The 22,422-nt window shown below is 39.5% G+C and overlaps 1 protein-coding gene across 1 annotated transcript in view; it reads left to right on the plus strand.

Moving 5' to 3' along the window:
* Positions 1–22,422, plus strand: part of dnah9 (dynein, axonemal, heavy chain 9) — a 248,565-nt gene that overhangs the window by 220,416 nt on the left and 5,727 nt on the right. Inside the window, exons 72-76 of the mRNA XM_023276189.3 lie at positions 831–1,022; positions 4,712–4,903; positions 7,991–8,161; positions 18,089–18,271; positions 22,157–22,410. Coding sequence (XP_023131957.2) covers positions 831–1,022; positions 4,712–4,903; positions 7,991–8,161; positions 18,089–18,271; positions 22,157–22,410 — 992 coding nt within the window. The remainder of the gene's footprint in view (positions 1–830; positions 1,023–4,711; positions 4,904–7,990; positions 8,162–18,088; positions 18,272–22,156; positions 22,411–22,422) is intronic.

Below are 22,422 nucleotides of genomic sequence, written 5' to 3' on the forward strand. Positions count from 1 at the left end.
GCAGGTGCAATTTTGTGTGTTTATATGTCTTCTCTCTGCGATCTGACTGCATGCTGTTTCTCTCCGATCCACAGGTCATGAATAGGGAGGCTATGCATCTCTTTCAGCTGTGTTGAGCAGAGGAGTATCGTGCAGAATATTAACTAAACCTCCAAAAGGGAGGGTGTGTGTGTGTGTGTGTGTGTGTGTGTGTGTGTGTGTGTGTGTGTGTGTGTGTGTGTGTGTGTGTGTGTGTGTGTGTGTGTGTGTGTGTGTGTGTGTGTGTGTGTGTGTGTGTGTGTGTGTGTGTGTGTGTGTGTGTGTGTGTGTGTGTGTGTGTGGTAGTCAGTCTGCACTCTACGTGTACCTTGTAGGAGTCAGCTCCCCAGGGCACTGCAGCAGGGAAAGTGAAAGGGCCTTCACCGCTGTACTTACCATGACACATGCTGGAATAAAGAGAATTTAGCCTTCCTGTTTCCATAGGGGTTATTGGCATGCTTATTTAACTGCCTCTCCCCCTAGAGATTACAATGTCATTTACGTCCAGTTTTTTATTTGCCTGTCTGGAATAATGAACCCAGGAGACGATTGGAGGCTGAAAGCGCCTGACAAGTTGTGACAATTAAAAAGGAATCTCATCGTTGGCTTTTATTGCCATCTAGTAATCTCATTGTCAGTCAGTTAGTGAGCCGCACCACTAGGGACTTGACAAAGTAAAACAGATCACAGGGCAACCTGCCACAACTTTTTACCTGTAACATACTAGCAGAATTCCTTTCATGCAGCTGTACAATTCGTTAAGTACTGCTGCTTGTATTAAATGTGTCACTCTTTGTCTTTATCTTTTGTAGGACATGCTGGATATGTGTGCAAGGGAGAATGAGTTTAAGAGCATTTGGTTTGCCCTGTGCTACTTCCATGCAGTGGTGGCAGAGAGGAGGAAATTTGGTCCTCAAGGTTGGAACAGATCATACCCCTTTAACACCGGAGACCTCACCATTTCTATCAACGTCCTTTACAACTACCTGGAGGCCAATCCTAAGGTACGCGTGTTTCTGTTTTTCTTATATTTCTGTGCAAAGGATTACAAAGCCGCTATTTGTAATCTTTTTTTTATTTTATTTTTATTGGGGAGATCATACATAGTCAACATTTGTGTCAAGTTCAAGTTATTCAAATCGTACACATATCCATATCCATATATGTCATGCATAATATCAATCAATATCAATGATATTAACCTTACAGCTGCTGCTCTTCCTTCCTTTTATTACATTTTAAACATATATATACATTCTTGAACCAAAAAAAACAAATGAACAAATAAGCTGTCATTCTCACTCTTCTACTCATGAAGATACACTCACGACACAATCTTTTGGTGATCCTGTAAAATCAATATTTTATAGAAGGGTAGGTCTCCATGGACCCATATACCCGACCCATTTTGTCCACCATCTCAGAAATTTCTCTGATTGCATCTTTATAGAAAATGTCAGTCTTTCCATAATGTAAATGTCATGTATAATTTTATACCAATCATCTAATGTTGGAGCATCTGGTTGTAACCATTTCTTAGTCAAGGCCTTCTTCCCTCCCACAAGTAATACTCTCATTAGGTATTTGTCTGCTGCAGATTGAGTATGCAGTACTGCAGCTCCCAAATACAGTGTGAAAACATCAAATGGAATAATTGTTTGAAATACAGTTTCCAAACATTTATGAACTTCTCACCAAAAAGATGTGAGATTCGGGCAGCCTCAGAATATGTGGTAATTATTGGCTGCCGTTGAACCACATAACCTCCTACAATTTGTACCAACACCTTGATGTCTCTTTTGTGCAGGGGTAATAAAGAACCTCATGATACTTTTCCACCCAAATTCCATCCAGCTGTGGGAATGTGTAGTTTTCCATTGTAATTTACAAATATTCTCCCATTCTTCTTCAGATGTTAGCACTCCTCTCTCTCTTTGCCATTTACTTTTAACATGTTGAGTGTTTGTGTTTGAGGAGACATGAAAACTTTTGTATAGTCTGGATAATATTCCACATCCACTCCCGAATACATAGGCTGTCACAAAAACATTTAGTATGTCACTGCCCAATTTTCCTGATCCCTCTGCCATGATCTCATTCAAGCGATGCCGTATCTGTAAATCCCTAAAGAGGTCTTTGTTCTCCAATTCATATTCCCTCTTGCACATTTCAAAACTTTTTACAACTCCCTTCTGTATGAATATGAAACAATAGTAAGCAGTTACCCCAGTTCTCCTCCATGTTTTGAATCTAGAGTCTCTCCTGTTTGGTATAAAATCCGCATCGTACGCACACCATTGTAGTATCTTCTCTGTACCCTTCAGGTTATGGTTTTTGACTATTTTCCGCCATGTTTTTAGACTTACTTTTATCCATGGGTTGTCTTTATCATTTAGATTATTTCTTAATTTACTATCTGCTATTGTGTCTTGTAGTGGTGGTCCTTTGGGTTCTGCCTCATCTATTTCCTTCCGCCTTGCCCTAAATTGTGGATCACAAACACACACCAGTGGTCTTAGTTGCACTGCATAGTAGTATTCCCTTAAAACTGGCAATGCCATACCCCCTTTCTCTTTTGATAACTGCATCGTTTTGTATCTTATTCTTGGTTTCTTACCCATCCAAATGTAACGAGAAATCAACTTATCCAATTCAATGAATTGCTGATCATTTATTTTAATTGGTAGCGTCTGGAAAAGATATAATAGGCGATGCAGAATAACCATTTTAATTAAGTCAGTCCTTGAAGTTAGATTAAGGAAGGGTAGGAGGTTCCATCTAGAAATGTCTGATTTTAATTTCAAGTTTAGAGGGGCGTGGTTAGCTCCAAATAATTTTGTAACATCTTGGGTGAGGTTAACTCCTAAGTACTTCATTAACTTTGTGTCACATCTCAGACCATATTTATTTAGAATCTGCTTTGGTGGATCAAAGTTGACGGTCAAAATCTGGGTTTTTTGAACATTTAACTTGTAGCCTGATAATTGACCAAATTTTCCCAAAGATAACATTAGTGCTGGTGGGGACCTTGAGGGTTGGGTCAAAAAGTCTAATACATCATCTGCAAATAGTGATAATTTGTGCTCCTCTCCTATTTACTCCAGTAATCTCTGTAGTTTGTCAAATAAATTAACTGAGAGGCTCAATAAAAAGGGCGAAGAGAAGTGGTGAACAGGGACACCCCTGCCTGCATGAACGTTCTAATATAAAGGGTTTTGAGAGGCTGCCATTGATTTTAACTCTTGCTGTAGGGGTATTATATATGGCCTGGGAAGCCTGAATAAGAGTTTTGTGAAAGCCAAACTTATCCAGTACTTTATACGGGAAGGTCCATCTGACTGAATCAAATGCATTCTCTTCATCTAATCCCATAAGCATCGCTGGTGTCTTATTTTGATGTATATTCCACATTATATGTAAAGTCCTTCTCAAGCTGTCTTGGGTCTGTCTCTGGTGGATGAACTCCGTCTGGTCCAGGTGAATGAGAGATGGTAAAATTTTCTCTATTCTTCTGACTAATATAGACATAAATATTTTATAATCTACATTTAACACCAAAATTGGTCGGTACTGTTTACAGTTTAATTTATCTTTGCCTTCTTTTGGTATTACTGAAATTATAGCTGCCCTCCACGAAGGGGGGAACTTTTTGAGAGCCCAATTACATATGTGACATAGTTTTGGAGTTATTTGATCCCTAAAACATTTGTACCATTCAGCCCAAAAAGCCATCTGAACCCAGACTCTTGTGTGGTTTATGCCTTGATATTGGGGCCTTTACTTCATTGTCAGTTATCTTTGCCACTAAGGTTTTGTTTTGTTCCTGTGTAACTTTAGATAAGTCCAAAAGTTCAAGAAATTTTCCTATTTCATTTATATTATCTAGTTTTGGTTGCAAGTATAAATTCTTGTTGTGTTCTTCAAAGCTATGTTGGATCTCTTCTAGTTTATGTTGTATTTCCTTTGTTCGGGAGCATCTTATTTTGGTGATGGTATTTTCAGCTTGCTGTTTCCTCAATTTTTGTGCCAATAATTTCATTGCTTTACTACCTGACTCATAATATCCCTGTTTTAGAAATACCATTTTCTTTTTAACTTCCTCTGAGTATATCTCATCTATCTCATTTTCCAGTTTTTTAATTGTCACTCCAATATTTGGTTTCACGCCATTTTTATGTTGTTTTTGTATGTCCTTAAGTTGCCGATTTAAATTATTGAGCTTCTCTTGTTTTTGCTTCTTAAATAATGAGGAGTAGGAAATTAGTTTCCCTCTCAGTACCTCTTTGTATATGTCCCATACTATAGGAGGGGAGACTTTCCCATTATCATTCTCTTTAAAGTACATTTCTATCTCCTTTTCTAATTCTTCTTTTACCTGGGCATTATTTAATATGTTTGAGTTCAATTTCCACAGTGTTGATTTTGGATTGTCATTAATATTAATTATATTTTTTATCAGTGAATGGTCAGATATGTCAATTGTTCCTATATCATATGACTGGATTCTAGACAGGTCTTTTTTGAACATAAAGAAATAATCAATTCTTGAATAGGTGGACTGAGGTGCAGAGTAGTAGGTGTAATTCTGACTAGCTGTTTGTAATCTTAATTGGAAACCTGAACACGTGACCTCAGCGAAACACCACAGGCCACTGTCTGGCAAAGCAACATCCCCTTACTCTTAAATTCCCAGGTGCCGTATGATGATCTGCGCTACCTGTTCGGTGAGATCATGTACGGGGGTCACATTACAGACGACTGGGACCGCCGGCTGTGTCGGACCTACCTGGAAGAGTTTATCAAACCTGAGATGATGGAGGGGGAGTTGTACCTTGCACCTGGCTTCCCCTTGCCTGGAAACATGGATTACAACAACTACCACCAGGTGAGGCAGAAAAGGCTGGACTTGCACCAGACCATTAGACTTGCCGTCCCAACCATTTGATTATTTGAAACATTAACTGAAGTTGCTCTAACAGCAAAATAGATCAGCACCAACAAAAACACAGTGGAATCATCAAATGAACAATATAGTTCTTAGAGTACAAAAAAACTTTGCATTACAGCCCTCTAGGTGTCCCCAAGGATCTTTACTCTGGTCAAATTAATAGTGATTTCATGTGACTATAGTTGAATCACCATAATTAAAAGGTTTTTGCCATCATTATTCCCCATGTACAGTGTGGAGTTGTACAATTCAGTGCTAAATCAATAACAATAAAACTCTTCCGGTATGGGTCTCTGGGACATAACAGATTGTAGTTTGAGTTATATAAACATTTCTCAGAGGTGGAAAAGCTCTGTGGGTCGAAAGAGTTTGCCAGTAAGTCTAACTGGAAAATTTGACTGAAAGAAACTGCAAAGTCATCTAACTTTAAAGACATGAAAGTCAAAATAAGTGAAACTAAATGAGTCATGATAAAACCAGAATATTTATACAATTACACAACATAGTAATGCAAAGAATAGATTTGGTAATAGTAGCTACAGCTGTCTGCAAAAATATAAAAAAATAAATACAGCCCCTACTGGAAACACACATGACCACCTACCTTTTGGCAGCTTTGACACAGTCTGCAAATGCTGCTTGTATCAGCATGCATTTTCTCTACTACTGACTGTTTTTTGATGGTGTATTTTGAGGTCTGCTTGGCATCTTTGTTCTGTTGTAGAAAGCCAGTCATTTTTCTGTTTCAGTTTCTTGACTGACTGTGTCATATTTGCAGTGACAATTTGCTGAAATTGAGTGTTTCCTGTGCAACTAGCTGCCACAAAACTCAGTTGGAAAGGTTCATTCTTTTTCCTCCAAACATACTTTGCTGATAGCAGACAATGAACGCCACTTGACCTTTATCTGTTCATCTGACAACACTTGTTTCCAAAACACTCTGGTTTATCTAGACATTGCTTTGCAGACTTCTGAGTTCTACTGGTTTCTTTGTGAAGTCTCTCTCATCTAGACTCTGTTTTTGCACCTGTGCTGTGCAGTGGAACAATGCACCACCTCTCCAATGTTAGCGAGTAAACTTTCCAAAGTTAGTAAAAGGACCGTGAGTTAATATTGTTTAGTCAAACTGCTACTGCATTGCAACAGCAAGTTTAAAGCTCACCACCACTTGTGCTTTCTGATCCGGATCATTTCTTGTCTACTTTAACTCAATGTCTTAGACTTTTGTCTTGTTGGAAGCGTCAATGCTTTTCAAGCCCAAGTTTTTCTCCTGATGTTTTTCTCCAGAATCTTAATTTAGACCTTATTTCTCATGATGCTGTTTAAGGTTATCTGGCCCATCAGATGCAAAACCACAGCATTATATTCCCATCACCATGCTTCACCTTGGGGATGATGTTTTTGGAGCTGAGTGTTCTCCTTTTTTCACCGAAGAAAGCAAACAAAATGTCTTTATTGTCTCATCCAACCAAACTGAAGACCAAATGTTTTCTTATTTCTTATTTATTCTTATTTATTGTCACTACATCAGGAAGCTCCCAGCACATACTACTTCATGAGAACTCATTTAAGTTTTACTTTCCCACTTCCTGGTGTGCCTAAACTGAAATCAGATGCATGAGGTTCTTACAGAGCCCACTGCTCTGCTGTGGTACATGAACATTAAAAATCCTTAGTCTGACAACTCCAAGCATTGCAAGGGACTTGCTTCAATCTGTTTTCCATTGTTATTCATCATTTGACACAAACCTTGATTGACAGGGTAAAATCACGAATAGGGCAGGTTTATGTGTGCCACAGTACACTGTAAAGGCACAGATATTGTTTAACATCCCCAAACATGAATAAATAGTTCAGGCTGAGCATATTTCGACCATTTGCATTTGGATTTCTTTGAAATCTTCATTCTGTGAAAGCAGGAACCAGCTTCACTTGTGTCTCCTAAGAATAACTGACAACTGCCAGCATTTATATGAATAATAATCATCAGTCCAGATATCCTGCACAACTTCCCCGAGGAGCTAGAGGGAGTGGGGAGTGTGACTTGTATTTAATTTTCCCTTAGTCTGGGCACTGCTCATTGAGCACATCCTGCCTGTCATAGAGGCTCCGGTGGGAAGGACTGGAGTTTTTTTTACAGTTGGCTGTCACCACCAAGGCAGGCTGAGGGCTGAGCAGTTGAGATTTGGCTGCAAACCTGGGGCTTTAAAGACCCAAGAGGTTTTTTTAGGCCACCACCTCCCTCTCAACCATCTGTAGCAAGCTTACAGTATAGGAGGGGAGAGTAGTTGATAGGCACAGAAAAGATTCCAGTGACTCAGCAGTTTTCTCCTCTTTCAACAATATACACATGTATGCAATCAGTAAAAGTTAGCCAGAAAGTACTGAGGAGATCAAACAAACCAACTACAAAGTGTTTCTGTATTAAAGGCCAGTATATTTTCTATCAAAACTTTCATCAGGACATTATGATTAGAAGAACTTTTTTTATTTAATGTAAGTGCCCCACAAAAAGCACCCTTTTTCAATTGAGCTTTCACTTTCATCTGCACTAACTTAAAAGCATATTGATATTCATTATGGCCCAGCAGATGGAAAATGCCAGATTTCCTTCCCCTTCCACTTGTTATGGTCATTAGCAGTCTGTCAATTGATCCAGAGTGTTTGAATTTTACCCAGAAATATCTCATCATTCATATGGTTCCATTCTTGTCTTTTGTCAGCACTACTTTAGAAGAAACACCTGAGTGCTGAAAATGGTATGATGGTGCGTTTTAGATAGAAAGTAATTGCAGTTGCCAATTTCAATTAAAAAAAGAATCCAGGTGCAAGTTAGGGTTAGTGTTGAAATATTGCTCCGCTCATTCCAAAAACATGCATTTCAATTTTCTTTATTCTCATTCTCAAGATGCAGTTCCTTCATGAAATCCTTAATCTGAGGATGATGAGAATCATAAATGTGTTATGTTGTTTATTTTAATACAACAATTCTTCAAAGTTCTAACATCATTTTCTCTACTTCAGTATATTGATGACATCCTGCCTACTGAGTCTCCATATCTATACGGCCTTCATCCCAATGCTGAGATCGACTTTCTCACACAAACCTCCGACAAGCTTTTTCGCACAGTGCTGGAGATGCAGCCCAGGGACGGACGAGTAGGTGAAGGAGGTGGGATGACACGAGAGGAGAAGGTAAAGACAATGACTCTTAAGAAGGACTTGGTTCTTGCAGTATAGATAAATTTACTGATCTGTGAAGCAGCTCATATTTTACCCATTGGAACTGTCACTTTTTATTCAAAATTGGTGTGTGTGGGAAGCATCATGAACGTTATGGTCCATCAGGTTAATCTAGTACCAGCTTGACATATTGCTGCCCTACTGATGGGTAAACCAAGCTGACAAATAAAAATGAATGAGGACACTAGCGAGCAAAGCTGCCACTCTAATTGACACATTTAAGAAGCAGATGTGCAGAGTTGTCCTATTGCCTGCATTTCACCACAGTCATCCTTCTTACCAGAAGTTTGTTAAAGGCCATCACCGGTAAGAAAGCAAACACAGATAAGATCAGTAAGATCTATGTGGTCCAGTTCTATGACACCACACAAGAAGATACAGACGTGGACAAAATTGTTGGTACCCCTCGGTTAATGAAAGAAAAACCCACAATGGTCATAGAAATAATTTGAATCTGACAAAAGTAATAATAAATAAAAATTCTATGAAAATTAGCCAATGAAAATCAGGCATTGCTTTTGTACCATGGTTCAACAGAATTATTTTAAAAAATAAACTCATGAAACAGGCCTGGACAAAAATGATGGTACCCCCAGAAAAGACTGAAAATAATGTGACCATAGGGACATGTTCAATCGAGGTGTGTCCTCTAATTAGCATCACAAGTGGTACCAACAATTTTGTCCACATGTGTATACTGTATATATGGTGGAGGTGGAATGCAAGGCAATATTGTATGATTGCATTCAGATTATTTTGATTGCATTACGTGCCTCTTAAATTTGATCAAACTTGCTTTTTCAAAAAACTGACAGCCCTAGTATTCATTCATTGCCTGTCTCTGCCATGTTGGACAGTAGTTATTAGATACATGTATTATAAGGGAGCCCAAACATTACAGGTCACCAATGGTAAATTGTTAAATATCTCACTGATTGCTCCTACTGTATAGCAAACTTCACTCTTTCATGCAAGGCAACTGATATTTGATGATATGGCCTGACTTTCAGTTGATGTTCATCCCAAAGCTGTTGGGTTCTGTGCAGGAAGGTGAAGTTCTTTTATACCAAACTTGGACTTTGTCATGTTGCAGAAAACTGTTGCTACACAGTTGGAGGCACACTGTTATTAATAATGATATATGTCGTATTATAAAAAATGACAATAAATTATCATTGTATTATGAAACATTCCCATTTTACCTTTCCAGAATGTTTCCCAACTGACAGTCCCTAACCCTTAAACTGATGAAGTTAACTATCACATATGAAAGAAAAAAAATCTGCAAATCACCAATAAGTAAATGTTTGATTTTTTTGCTTGAAAAACAACTTCTGTTACACTAACTGAATAATGATCAAACTGGGATGTAGTTTTGGCCATATGAAGGATTTAAAATATGTGTTATATGAAGTTGCCATGGACTGCACAGTGGCTTGGTGATTAGCACTTTCACCTTGCAGCTAGAAGATTCTCGGTTCACATCCCAGCCTTCCCGGGATCTTTCTGCATGGAGTTTGCATGTTCTCCCTGAGCATGCATGGGTTTGCTCTGGGTACTCCGGCTTCCTCCCACAGTCCAGGTTAATTGGTAACTCTAAATTGTCCGTAGGTGTGAATGTGAGTGTGATTGATTGTCTGTATATGTAGCAATGTGATAGACTGGTGACCTGTCCAGGATGTCCCCTGCATTGCTGCCCCCTCCCCACCCACCCCCACCCTGTGACGCTGATGAGGATTAAGTGGTGTATCGATGGATGAAAGTTGGGTGCACAGATGTGTGTGTACCAGCAGAGTACATCAATCAGCCAAACACTAGGTCTCCCTGAGGGTATCCTATGGAGTCACTGACAGTGGATTCTATTGGTCTTGCAGGTTGACCTCTGCTGCATCTCCTAGTTTCTTTATCAGATTGGAATTTTGGGAGTTTGGAGACTGGGTCAACACCTGATTGAAAGTATAGAGGTACACTCTGTAAAACACTGACTACAGTGGTCCCTCGCCATATCAGGGTTCACGTTCTGTGACCTCACTGTATCGCAGATTTTTAAATTGCATTTGGGATCACGGATGTTTCGCTACATCGTGGAATTTTGCATTATAGGCATTTGTCTGTTTTTGTTATTGTGGTGAGCTGCGGTGAACCATGACACTGAACAGATATCTGCCTTTTATGCACTATGCAACTGGCTGATGCTTTTATTTTGATACAGAAACATCAACAATATTGAAAATGTGGCAGCAAGTCATCAAACACACTACACTTCACACTCATGGTCCTGACAACATAACTTTTAGCCAAACTAACTAGGCTGACTAAACCACAAAAACACAATAAAACACAAACGCTACTAACACTGTAACACTAATATAAGCCACAATAATGACATTTAAACCCCCTACACCCTGAACTCCCATAGTGCATTGCAGGACAACAGTTCAGTCATAGCTACCGGTTCTGCGATCGCTACGTTATTTTAAATACTTTTGCATTAAAGTAAGCATTTTCTAGCCTAAAAACATGAAAACAATGTAAAATCTATATAGAAAATAATAATTAAAACATATTAAAAGAATATTTAATCAAAATAAAATGCGTAGTATACGGCACTGGCCCCTGACTGGCTCAGTGATCGTAGCATCAGTCTCCTCCGTCTCACGTGTGTAGCAGCATTCAGCATTCAGTGTGTTATGTATGTGTACCTTATGAACGCATACCGAATCACCTGACCTAAATATGTAGCGGGCGACGATAATTGATGGGACTTGGAAACACCCCCACAATGTAATCAATTCTTCCTTGTATCATTTCCGAGAAGTCTGCAACGTTGGATTTGTAGTAGGATCGCAATCATGTGATCGTCAGCAGACAACTGACACAGCGTTCACTTGTTGTCATGGTTACAGTGATGTTGTGCTAGCCGCTATATCTTGCAATGGGAAATCGTTAACAAATCCGTGGAGCCAGACTATAAGCCACATCACTGCCAAAATGTAATCACTTCATCCTTGTGACATTGCTTACCTTCCCTGAAAATTTTATCCAAATCCATTCGTCCGTTTTTGAGTAATGTTGCACACTGACAGACAGATATACAGACAAATGTACGCCGATTGTCACATAACTCCGCCGCGTTCCTTGGTGGAGTAATAATAAAAATAAATATTGTAGCATTGGATTTGTGTATGATTGTGTGTTCATTTTCATTTACTTTTTTTGTTTATTATTTTGGTGTTTATTTATGTTGTGCCTTGGATCTTATTGCATTGATTATCTGGTTAGATATTTTATTGTTTTGTGTTTGCTTATTGCCCTGCCTGGTGTCCCAGATGTTGGTTTGGCATTCATATTGTTTTTGGTACAGCTGGTTTAATTATGGTACCGCGGGAGAGTCTGTAAGAGCGCCGTCAATGTTTGTTGTGCTGAGCGGTGAATAAAACCTGCAGAAAACTGTCCTGTCATACTGGGAATGTTTAGCATGGAAGACAGCAAAAGATATGAGCATAAAAACGATAATTGTAACCCGCCTGACCCACAGCCTTGGAGACCAATATTTCAGGGTTACAATATGGTCGCTACTTTGCGAATTTTCGTCTATCTTAGGGGTGTCTGGAACGTAACCGATCTGACAGATCTGTCAGAATCTGTCAGATCTGTCTCCCGCCGTCCTGTGGTCTCTGGAGGATGGAATCCCAGGTATGCGAGAGGATGTAGGCCCCCTCGTCCCAGTTCATGGAACTGTTCGTCCGCTTAATCCATTGTTTATGCATCAGCATCAGCTATGCAATGCACTGTGCAAACCAGTCAGGGGTGTCCATGCTGACCCCTGTGCACCACCGAAAGTGCCAACAATGGGCACGCGAGCATCAGAACTGGACCACAGTGCAATGGAAGATGATGGCCTTGTCTGATGAATCTCATTTACATTTTCTTTTACACTACGTGGATGGCAGGTATGTGTGCATCGCTTACCTGGAGAACACATGGTTCCAGGATGCACTATGGGATGGAGGCAAGCCAGCAGAGGCAGTATGACGCTTTGACCAATGTTCTGCTGGGAAACCTTGGGTCCTGCCATCCATGTGGATGTTACTTTGACACGTACCACCTACCTCAGAATTGCTGCAGACCATGTACACCCTTTCATGGAAACAGTACTCCCTGATGGCCTCATTCAGCAGGATAACGCACTGTGCCACAAAAGCAAAAATGTTTCAGGAATGGTTTGAGGAGCACAACGAGTTTGAAGTCTTGACTTGGCCTCCAAATTCACCAGATCTCAATCCAGTCAAGCATCTGTGAGATGTGCTGGACAAACAGGTCTGATCTATGGAGGCCCCACCTCGGAACTTACAGGAATTTAAGGATCTGCTGCTAACATCTTGGTGCCAGATACCACAGCACACCTTCAGAGGTCTAGTGGAGTCCATGTCTTGATGGGTTAAGGCTGTTTTGGCAGCAAAAGGTGACGGACACAATATTAGGCAGGCGGTCATAATGTTATGCCTGATTGGTGTATGTTAGTGATGAGACAGAGAATTGTAAAAAAATATGTACATTGTTGAAAATGGATGTTCTGAGGTTGAACAGTGAATGTAGTAGGGCTGAGCCCCAGTTAAACCCCTCCCATATTTGATATACCAGAGCCCTTTTCTATGATGAAAAATGTGAACAGCTTTTAATTTAACTTGCCACAGTAGTTCTTATTCACTGAAAACTTAGTAGGAAATCTGGACAATGTATTTTGGGGCTGGTAAGTGCTCCATCATTATTCATTGGGTTTGTTTGGTTGGTTTGAGCCTTTGCTGCACTTCAGAATGTTTTTTTATTTTGCCATACATTTTGCATCCAAAGTTAATGTTTTGATTTGACAGTTTTTAAACCTTGAATACCATCTCTTTTACCCTGATTGCTTTAAGGCAAAATGTAATGTCATTTCACAACAAGGATTTTGGTGACATTGAGATGAAAGATCTACATGATGCTCTCACAGATAAAGATAAGATAAGCTAGTCCAGTATTTCTCCCCACGCCAGGGGGGGGGAGAAAATAAAATAGTAGTAATAATATTTACAATATGTACAGGGATGAGAAATGAGAATGGAAAAAATAAGTATAAAAAATGCAAAGATGTAGCAGTGCAAGAATTGCTGTGCAAGTTTTATGGTTTGGGATGATATATGAGTCCAGTATATGCTAGCATCAGCCACTGATGCTGATGTTGTACAGTCTTACAGCAGATGGGATGAAGGACCTGCAAAAGCGCCCCTTCTTTCAGGGTGGATGTAAAAAGCTTGTTATGGTACTGGGAGGGTCTGAACCCAAAGTGAGAGCACAAAGAGCAGCAGGCAGAGACAGGTCCAAATTAACATGTTTTATTACACATAAACCAGAATTACACAAACAGAACTTGGGCGAGTAATCAAACTAAGGCTAGACTCACAAACAGGAAGGGAGGGGGCAGGCAGGCCCCAGAGTACCAGCAAACGGCCGGGTCTGACAGAACGAATCAGGGGTTCACGTCCTCTTCGGACGACAGAGGAAGAGCCACAGCTGCGGCTCCACGGAGCAGGGCAGAACTGCGACGGTGCGGTCGGCAGAACTGCAGGCAGAACAGAGAGCAACCAGAGAAGTAGACGCAGTACAAACGTGCAACCAGGGCCTGACCGACTGACAGCTTACACTGAAGCTGACACTATGATCTGGCGCCGAGTCGAGTCCAGGGTCACTCTTTATTGTTGTGCTGATTGGAGATGATGTGCTGCTGGTTTGTTTGTTTCAGAAAGGGAGGGCCAGGCAGGGGCCCTGACAAAGCTTTTCCCCGGTTTGAGTAAAAATATGGACAAATCTGGATGTTAAGAGTTCTACTGCTTCAAATCTGGACACTCTTTTTTTAAGTAAAAAAAGGTAAATGTAAATATGCAAAAAAAAAAATGTGAATTGAAAGTCTAAAACATATATGCCTATATCTGTGACCATTAAAAATAGAGCAAACAGTAAATGGTGTTGGAACAAAAGCAAAAGTTATAGTAATATCAGCAGTGATTCCTTCAAAAGTGGAAGTTAGAAACAAGCTCCAAGTTCTCTCCATCTTTCAAAATACTGAGGACATGGCTTACATGCATGTTCTTAGTAGCTATGGCCCCTCGTGCATCTATAATGCATGAGTACAATGTTCAAATGTAAGACTGTGTGTTTTTGTGACTGCACCATTCGCTGAATGAGAAACATATGCTGTGTTCACAATTATATACACATTCTATCCTAAATTTGGCCTGACATATTTGGTATCCAGGGAAACTTTGGGATCTTCACTAGAATTTAAAATAGATTCTTTGGGTTTGAATAGTGTTTGGGTGCAGAGTATGCATTTGATATGACAGTTCCACTGGCTAGTCAGTGATATTTATGACAATAAAATGGCAGCATTTGAACTCAAATTCAGATATTCGAGCTTAAAAAGTCACGCCCTCATACATAGAAGGTATCCTGAGCAGGTTTGTGGACCGTGGCCTTCCGTGAAGATGGCAACAGGTGACATTTTCTGGAGCTCCTGCACACTGAATTGAAAATAAATTGTAGACCAACTGTTTGGGGCCTCTGAAAGCACCAAGAGTGATTTTTATAGGGATGGCATTTTCAGGTGCATTTTCTGGTTCAGCACTGCTCTGAAATAAAGCTTATTTGAGTGTACAAGCTCAAACAAATATTCTGTCAGTGCAGCCTTGCATACTCCCTCAAAGAAGCAAGTGTCACTTTTTAATATCATAAGGGTCTTGGCTGTCTGCATGTTAGCTTGGTTGAACATTCTTGAAACAAGCAGTAAAATTATGCTACAGGGCCTTTTTTATCATCAGCCTGATTTTTCGTCTTTTTCATAAGAACATGGTGACTTTCCTTCTTGTGAATGATAAGGTGGTTCTCAAGCATGAGTGTAATTCTCTTAATCCAAATTACTGCATTTTTTGAGTGCACAAAAGTGCCAGTGTTATATTTTGACATTTCCTTGGCATTAACATTGTATTGGAGAGGAGTAATCATCTGTTCTACTGAAAAATAAAACCACTCCACTGCAACCAAAAGGCATTGCGCGACTGCCTGCATAGACATTGAATGGAAAGTACACAAATGATGGATCCTGTGGACATGTACCACTATAGTACATTTCTAGTATGCTGGAGTCCACTTGGAGGACATGCACAGCAGGTCACATCTAGGTATTCTGCACATGCACACTACTACTGAGCATGTGCATGATTGTCTTTGTAGTGCAGTTGTCACGATGACAGTCTACGCAGATGCAAAGTTTGGGCTGCAAGAGGAGGGATCTTTGCATATAGGTGTGCACAGACTCTCGCAGACTTGGGGAGATGACAAAAATTATATATAGCATTGGCCTTGGTTTGACCTACACTACAGTTCAAAAGTTTGGGGTCGCCCAGACAATTTCATGTTTTCCATGAACATTCACACATTTATTCATGTGCTAACATAATTACACAAAGGTTTTCTAATCATCAACTAGCCTTTCAACATGATTAGCTAACACAATGTACCATTAGAACACAGGAGTGATGGTTACTGTGTTCTAATGGGCCTCAGTACCCCTCTGTACATATTCCATTAAAAATCAGCCATTTCTAGCTAGAATAGTCATTTACCACATAAACAATGTCTAGGCTGGATTTTTGATCAATTCAATGTTATCTTCATTGAAAAAAAAATATTTTCTTTCAAAAATGTGGACATTTCTAAGCGACCCCAAACTTTTGAATGGTAGTGCTTTACATTAAGTAAGATAATCTGAGCTTCTAAGTATTCCAGGATCAAAAATAAAGCAAATTTGCAGGTTTATCTGATGGCTGCGGTCTTACAGTAAAAAAACTATTTTACAGTGTTTTCTCTTTAAATGTCATGAAAACAAAATCTTTCAGTTTCACTGAAAAGGAGAGGATGAGGCAGAAAATATTTTCACCATATGTTGTTAATGTTGCTTTTATGCACCAAAGAGCAAAATCCATCTGTCAGAAAACTAATGGTAATTCCAATACACCAGCTATGTAAATTTTGAGACGTAAACACACAAGACCATTTTAGTAATATTCATAGGGGCCTTGCGCCCTTGGTGTCATTATTATAAGCTGATTGCGTTAACAACCTGAGCTAACAGAGGACTTCTCTAAAGTTGAATGCAGCCTGGGTGAAGAGGGTGTCTGATCTTGGAAGCTCAGAGTCACATCTCTGCTTTTTTGTAGATAACGTGGCTCCGCTGGTTTCATCAGACTGTGACCTGCTCACACTGGTGTGGTTTGTAACCAAGTGTGAAGAGACCGGGATGAGTGTCAGCACTTGTCACCACCCGAATGAGATAGCAGATACAAGCAGCAAAAATGAGTTTCCTTTGCTGGGTGGCCGGACTCAGACACTCTAGAGAAAGCTTAGAGTAAACTTGAAGCACCTTTGCTTCGAAAGGTGGTTCAAGCATCTGATCAGGATGCCTTCTAGGAACCTTCCTTTGGATGTTTTCCAGGAATGTTTTAATGAGCTCCAAATGTGTTTGAGAACAACCCTGACACCATTCAGACCACGATTCAGAATACTGGCAGCTCAGTTCTCCCATTCAGCAGCAGGGGTATAAGGGAAACGATAGAAGAGAAAAAAAATGAAGTGTTCACCTGTTTAAATTTTTGGAGATTTAGGTATTGTTAAAGATGTATATAAGTTGGTTCAGGTTGTTCAGTCATTATTTTTCGCTTTATTTTCAGATGTACACTTATAAAGTTATTTTAATAAATATTGTTAAAATGTTTTTGAATCATACTGAATTTATTTGATTTGACAGTCAGTTTTTGAAAACATGCAGACACTAATAAAACTGCCAGGTTACATCAACATATATCACATTAATTCAAGTTAGACATGAAGATTTTCTGGACCTTTGCTTTAATACATTTTCTCTGACTGGACCTCTTTGAATTTTAGTTGAATACCCCTGTGCTAAACAGCACGTTGGCCTTCTTTATGAATATAAAAAAAAACAAACAAACCCAATGACAGAGCAGTCCACCAAGTTACAGTAATACGCACACTCTACAGGAAGGAGTTTTCTTTTCACCAAAGCACAGGTGTTTAATAAACATGTTAAGTGCATATATACTCCCTTCTTTCTTGAATCTGTTTGCTCACACAAATTGAAACATGACTAATATAGATTAAAAATGAATTATATGAAATCGTGATTATTCGAAATTAATCCACAGCAACCCTGCGATTAATCTGATTAAACCTTTTAATCGTTTGACAGTACTAATTATTATGTGTGACCTTTCTGGCTCCAAAGCTTTAACAGGTAATGGCCATGCAGATCTTACCAACAAGGTCCACTTTGTATTCAGGGTGTTCAGTAGCTGCCAAACCCACATCAGAATTTGGACTGAAAAATCCATAGATATGATGACCTCATATCCTTTGTTTAGCACCTAATCCGTTGATTGATCGCTAATGCTGGTTGTCTTGGGAAAATGTTGAAACAGACATTAGCTTTCATCACTTACTCACAAAAATATGATGTGAGCATTGATTTTCTGAAGGGATTAGACTGTTATTGAAAACAAAGAGCTGGCGTTGCAAAATATATCTTCATGAATATTTATGTGTCTGTTTGAAACTGTTGCAGTTTCTCAGACTGTCAGCATTTGCAAGTCTGAGTTTATGTGACGCAGATAACCCCAACCACTTGTCAGTAGTTTGCTTAAAGGGGTATTGTCTCCCCTTTAGTTTTTCTTGTTCTAAGTATCTTCAATAGTGACAGCAGGGTGAACTATTTTACTGTAAACCCAGCTCTCAATTGTCATTCTTCATTCCTTGCGACATTATCAGGTGTCTGCGGTTCTGGAGGAGGTCATGGAGAAACTCCCAGAGGAATTCAACATGGCTGAGCTTTTAAGGAAGGCTGAAGAGAGGACTCCTTACCAGGTGGTGGCGCTGCAGGAGTGTGAGCGTATGAACCTGCTCACCCAGGAGATCAGATGCTCCCTCCATGAGCTAAGCCTTGGACTAAAGGTGAGTATACTTCAATGCTTGCAGAGAGGTTTAAAAGTGTAATGGTTATAATGATGATAATTTAAATAATTTATGTTGTGCATTGTATTAGCATCCAGTTTCTCGAGTCTGAAAGACTTTTAAAGATGCACGAGAGGTGTAAATGTCTGTCTCTTTAGTTGCTAAATGCTACACTTAAAGCTCAAAGACTTTAAAAGGCTTCTTAAAGCTGAAGTCAGCTGCGGAGCTGGGTGATAATTGGATGTGTATTCACCACTATTGGTGGCTCTTTTCACATTATCTGTTGTACACCCATCAATTTTTCATATAAAATACTGAAAGCAATTGTTTTTATAAGGTTTTTAAGCAAAAAAAAAAAGTTTAGAGTCTACTGTTCTAGTATTACAACTGCAAAGGTGAGTTGCTTACATTATCAGAATAGATAAGAACTCCTATTAGCTATTATCCGACCAATGCTGTATCACCAACCATGCTAAATAAGCAGCTGCCCCAGTGTCCTAGATCCCCAGGGGCCCACTAATTCCCAGGTTCAGCACATGACACTTGGTTTTTGTAATGTGATTAGTTACAAGTTTATGTGAAATGAACTGGCTGCTGCAGGATAAGCTTTGGGACTTTTATTATATTAGTTTACTCATAGCTTACATGGAGGATATCGGTAAATTAAGGTGAGATGATGCAGACAAAAACTTTGTTTTATCATTCAGTGGTCAATTTTGAGCTTTTGTGATATTTCTTTCTGTTTTTCTAGGGTAGTAATGACAAAACATTCAAAATATGCATCAATAATGACTGTTTTTTTTAAGATTTTTTTTTTATCTGAGACAGAAATTTCCACTTCAATAGCACTTAGATACATCAACCTTTCCAGTTTTATTCCTATTTTTGCAGGGGTGGGGTGAGGGTGGGGGTGGGGGGTATCACATAAATCATGATTAATACAACATTTTATGACTAGCTTTATTGTTTTAGGAGTCAACAAAATGTTATGTTATGTTATCTTAGGACTATTGTAATATCACACAGTGTCTCATATTGCGGGGGACACCCTGGAGTCAACTCAATCACTTGGGTGTCTACAAAGCCCATCTTGAAAACCACTTGCCCAGCATGGTTTGTGCTAAGAGCACAAACCTCCATTGCAAAACAACTGAACTTCAAGTGAACTGTGATTCAAATCAATCCTCACTTACGCTTAACGTCTATGATTCAGTCTGCATTCACATTAGCCGGTTTCTGCAATACCATTCCTACATAACTAAACATTTTCCTCTGTGATTTGTCAGAAGCCTGGTCTTAAGAGTGACTCAGAGATCTGACTTTTGGAGGAGCAGGAAGGAATGAGATGTCTGTGCGCTGTGTGTCAAGCCTGACTGAGTTGTGTGTTAACAACAAACGAAAAAAGAAAGGGAGGAAAATGGGTAAACGCGTTTGTCAGGAGTTATGAGGCTTCGATTTCCCTGCACTACAAGCCTCAATAAATTGGCTCAGTGATATAAAAGCCATGTAGACTATTGTACCAGCAAATGGAATCATATTTTGCCTTTATAGTGGAATAAATAGGAACTATCAGAATGTTAGCCTTGGCAAGGTGGTGCAGCATCATAGTGCCATGCTGTGTCAAAGTGTGCTGTGGCCAAACTGATGGATCAGGATTATTTTAAAGAAGTACTGAAAGATAAAAAGCACGGATGTAGATAAATCCATGGAACCTTATCACCCTCATATACAATTCTTATGACTGTCACAGATGGGTATCTTTACATCAGCAGTACATCAGCTGCAGTATCAGTGGGTGAAGGACACCACTGTTTTCACTCATGTGCTGTCTCATTACTTTTTACTACCATCTTTTCTTGGCTATCTTTCAGCATGTTTTCTTATCTGGCATGACATTCTTGTTCTCCTTGTTATGTATGCTCCACTAGTTTCTGCAGGCTAGTTACCATTCAACACTTATGAAGCAAGGAAATGTCACCTCCAGTGTTTAGCTGCATTGACAAACCAGAAGTGACATGTTTGACTCCTGATTCCTCCCTGTAATAAAATTTCACAAACCAACGAAAAAAGTTTCTTTTGTACAATGGAGACAGTCAGTGTCAGCACCGAGATCCATCGTCCAAATTAAAATAGATATTTACAGATGACCAGAAAGAAAAGACATTTTTCTTATATCCACAGGCAGTTTGTTCGTTAAAGCAAATAATGGGAAATTCAAATTACAGCAGTAATAAAGTTCATGTGTGATTTGAAATTGTATGTTGTTTTTGTGTTGCAGCATACAAATCTTTCAATTACATATGTTTTGTTTTTTGAGGAGGAAAATATTTTTTTATAATAATATTTTATAGCCTGGCAGCACTATGAAACATAATGTACATTTACCTTCTAACTAATATGTTCTTCTTGCCTACAAAGCTGAAGTACCTTATTACAGAGTACGACAAGTTCAAACTTGGTGATTAGAACTCAGAAATCCCAACTCTCAAAAATAGACAATAGTAGCAGCACTAATGTTATAGCATTCTTGGTGACATCGGCAGCTTAGTCATTCTCTGGTCATTGTGCTACTACAATGCAAATATACACCTGTTCTGTAACTTCCAGAACCACCCAAAAATAAATGATTTATCCCTTTTCAATAGCTTGCCAATAGCTGTGTTATATGGATGCATCAATTCCATGCTGTCAATCAAACACAAGTTTGGTCACACCAGTATTTAAAATACCAACAACAAACATTTCATTGGATTCGCCTCATTAAATAGATTTACTCATTCACAAAGTAAAGCTATGCAAGTCCTTTTCATCAAAATTAGTTATGCTGCACAAAAGCAAATCATCTTAACATTTCCAAGAACTTGCAGGTCATTTTAGTGAGACCCAAACCTTTGAGCATTTTCCCACCATAAGAAACAGCCCTGTAGAATTTCTTTCAGGGCCTTTTTCAGGAGGGAAAAACACACCCACTGCAAGGTAGGTACTTCTGACCAGTCCTGAAAATCGGCTGTGCAAGTCTTGACAAACGCTGATTAGTTAAAGTCAGAGAGGACAGTAAGAGTCCTTTTATCTGCCCTCATGATGTCTGAAAGGGCAGATTATAGTGCATTTACTGCAAACATTCACAGCAGCACATAAAAGCCACTGCGTGTTGGCATTCGAAAGAGAAGAGTGGGATGGTCAAAGTACGAAGTGGATTTTGTAGCGTATTAGCTGTGTTGTATGACACCCTTTTGTTTAACCTTCATCTAGAGTTTCAGTGCACAGTTATGAGGTAAGAGTGTCAATCTCTTAAACTATGTGAATTTATTGTCCTGTTAGTGTCTGATCTGCCTAGTTAGCAGAGTAGCATATTAAGAGAACTGACTCATTCATGTCTGACTGGAGCATCAATGAACATTGTTCATATACCTCCTGTGATCTTTTTTTTAATTTTTTTTTTTTTATTTCACTAATAGAAATCCATTATCTATATACCACTTAATCCTTTAGGGCTGCAGGGTAGCTGGATCTATCCCAGCTGACTTAGGGTGAAGGCAGGGGACACCTGGACAGGTCACCAGTCTATCCCGGGGCTACATATAGAGACAAACAATCACACTCGCATTCACACCTATGGACAATTTCGAATTATCAATTAACCTCAACATGTTTTTGGACTGTGGGAGGAAGCCAGAGTACCCAGAGAAAACCCATGCATGCACAGGGAGAACATGTAACGTCCATGCAGAAAGATCCCGGGAAGGTGGGGACACGAACCGGGGATCTTCTAGCTGCAAGGCAAAAGTGCTAACCAACTAATAGAAATTTTAACAATAAATTTGAAAATTCCATTCACAATGGATTATTTTATCTGCTTTCTTTTCTGTGACACTCACTCATTAGGGAGAGCTGACCATGTCCAGTGACATGGAGAACCTACAGAATGCTATTTTCTTCAACATGGTGCCAGACAGTTGGACCAAACGGGCATATCCTTCCATGTCTGGACTGGCACTGTGGCTCACTGACCTACTGGCCAGGATCAAGGAGCTGGAGGCCTGGTCAGCTGACTTCATCTTACCTTCTACTGTCTGGCTGGCTGGCTTCTTCAACCCCCAGTCCTTCCTCACAGCCATCATGCAGGCCATGGCTAGAAGGTATCGTTGGTT

This window comes from Amphiprion ocellaris, chromosome 18 (genome assembly GCF_022539595.1).
Source record: "Amphiprion ocellaris isolate individual 3 ecotype Okinawa chromosome 18, ASM2253959v1, whole genome shotgun sequence".
NCBI classification, from domain to species: Eukaryota; Metazoa; Chordata; class Actinopteri; family Pomacentridae; genus Amphiprion; species Amphiprion ocellaris.